The 2,500-nt window shown below is 41.0% G+C and overlaps 2 protein-coding genes across 4 annotated transcripts in view; one reads left to right on the top strand and one right to left on the bottom strand.

The window, feature by feature from the left end:
• LOC143034518 (uncharacterized) overlaps positions 1-2,500 on the top strand; it is a 110,027-nt gene that overhangs the window by 15,916 nt on the left and 91,611 nt on the right. The gene's annotated exons all lie outside the window — the stretch shown is intronic.
• The window catches only part of LOC143034524 (uncharacterized), a 52,968-nt gene that overhangs the window by 2,806 nt on the left and 47,662 nt on the right, over positions 1-2,500 (bottom strand). For all 3 annotated transcript variants that reach the window (XM_076200702.1, XM_076200701.1, XM_076200700.1), the window contains exons 2-3: positions 1,163-1,301; positions 107-209 (exon numbers count right to left, since the gene is read on the bottom strand). In XM_076200702.1, coding sequence (XP_076056817.1) covers positions 107-209; positions 1,163-1,291 — 232 coding nt within the window. In that variant the 5' untranslated portion in view covers positions 1,292-1,301. The remainder of the gene's footprint in view (positions 1-106; positions 210-1,162; positions 1,302-2,500) is intronic.

Genomic DNA, 2,500 nt, shown 5'->3' with positions numbered 1-2,500 from the left:
TACATACATACATACATACATACATACATACATACATACATACACCGATCCGATAGGATCGAGAGTAAACGTAAAAGACTGAAAACTACCGAAAATTAATTATTACCTGAATCATTTATAGTGGTATCCGAAGGACAGCAGCTCTCTATGGTAGTCCAGGGGCAAACATCTTCGCAGAATTTTTCCAAAAAGCTGTCAAAGCCAGGTTGCTAGAAGAAGAAGAAGAAGAAGAAGAAGAAGAAGAAGAAGAAGAAGAAGAAGAAGAAGAAGAAAAGTGAGTTGTAATAAATGACTGCACGAATGAAAAGATCACAGCTCCAAAGTGTCGTGACTTCAGAGGACCAGCTTTGTCGAATCACGTCACCAACAGAATAAAAGTACATGAAATATTCTAATAAAAGGAATTAAGGTAAAAAAATGCTCGAACACAAAGACTCATAATAACCAACACTCAAACATACACAACACTGCGCAGAAACATAAATTGATAATAGTATTTGAACATTAATATCCATGTGAACAAGTTGCTTAAACGCGGCCAAGAAAACATGGGCTGGAAGTGAAGCGTTTATTCCTTACGATTCGTCAACTGACTTTTTCAAGGGAATGAGCATACTGGGTCGTGCGGAGTTTATAGATACGCTTGGTAGCTCATGGAGGTATGTGAGCGTGGCACGTTGTGCTCTGATTGGCCCGCTGAGATGCCCAAGAGACCCGATCGTAAAGTGCTATGCCCGCTGAGGTTTATGCCTAGGTGAAGCTGCCAGCCTTTCTAATGATGTTGGGACGGGCAGCGATATATGCAGCTTCTATGGATTTTCTGGTCTTCATATCCATACCTTTTGTAATACCTCGGCCTGGTTCTATTGTGGAAGGTGTCCAGACTCGTCCACATGCACTACCATGGCGTTGGTAAGCCTATGGTGACGGACGTCGGCCTATGCTCCCTGAATGATCCTTGTGTTTGGCCCCCAGGAAATCCATAGAAGCTGCATATATCACTACCCGTCCCAACATCAATAGTAAGGAGAGCAGCTTCACCTGGGCAAAAACCTCAGCGGGCATAGCGCTTCACGATCGGTTGCCTCAATATTCTGCCTTAGTTGACGAGAGACTGTTTGAACAGTAGAGGATAATCCTGGTGTATACGCTTTACACTTACTATGCAATCCGAACAATCTGTATTTGCCTGTGTCGTTGAAGGAGAATGATCCGGTGTCGAGGATCCGACTCCCAGCATCAGCACCATCATCATCATCATCAAAGCCGTTGTCTGCCATAACTTATCCATGGTTCCAACTCTGTGCAGCGAAATAGAGGGAAAGGCCAAGTGATGACAAACATCCAGACAGCATCTGAAGATTTACATGAATGATAAGAAATCAAATACACTCATTTCATGCCTATATTCGGTTCTTATGTGGTGTATTCGGGAAACCACCCTCCACACGTCATTGCGACCAAACGTATTCTGACCAAACTTTTGACGTCTATATTCGTCGCTCGTATTTGTTGTCTTGGCTGTCGCAAAGTGGTTGTATTCAGACGAGGGACACCCGAGGAGTTGACTCCATCAGTGGAGGACTTTAATCCTTACGGTTGTGATTAAGGAGAAAGAAGGGTGGGGGAGGAAAGGTGCGTCAAACTGCGCACCCCGTTAGGCAGCGGAATACATACACAATGCAGGACAAACGGTTTTGCAGGCAACTGCTGAGAACCTTTTAGAAACCCTAGTCATGAAGTTGGAGTAGGACGGAGGAGAAGGAAAGTAATTTCACATTATTTTTTCTGTGCAGGAAAGTTGAAATAAGTATATATATATATATATATATATATATATATATATATATATATATATATATATATATATATATATATATATATATATATATATATGTATATATATATATATATGTATATATATATAATATATACCAGTGAAGAAAAGAAATTATGAATGAAGCAGAATTCTTTCCCTATGTATAGAACTGTTTTTTCACACTTCTATATATATTTCATCTTTCTTTGTGCAACTGGATGACAGGTTTCAGTGTTCTGGGTTTCCAGCTTGGTTTTGTCATTTCATTTTCATCAAAAGTATTTGTTCTACATCAAGAGATTGAGAACAAGTTGATGATGAGAATTGTATATTCTATCAACGTTGCTCAGTTTAGCCACAAACTAAGGGCCGAGAAACAGCTTTTGCGAAATGGTTCTTGACGAAGAGCAAGCATGTGCGCAGCGGGAGGATAAACCTTTCCTTTTATTCACAAAAGGAGAGACGCCACTCTTGCCTTGCACAGATTTCGATAAAGCACTGCACTTGTGTCCCCTGTGCGTTAGCGCGAGTACTGTAATGCAGGACCAAAGGAAAGAAGCCTCGGTATCTTGGCGTCTCTGGTGATCATCCTTGTTCAAAAGGACGTCAGTCTCTGAGCTCTGAGAATTCCAATCTTCTTTATAAATGATGGAAACAGCTCGACTCTTGTGGATGAGCTCT

This window comes from Oratosquilla oratoria, chromosome 17 (genome assembly GCF_046742065.1).
Source record: "Oratosquilla oratoria isolate Oo_2021 chromosome 17, ASM4674206v1, whole genome shotgun sequence".
Taxonomy (NCBI): Eukaryota; Metazoa; Arthropoda; class Malacostraca; order Stomatopoda; family Squillidae; genus Oratosquilla; species Oratosquilla oratoria.
Note: the sequence above shows the minus strand (reverse complement) of the source record. Positions and strands in the feature narration are given on the sequence as shown.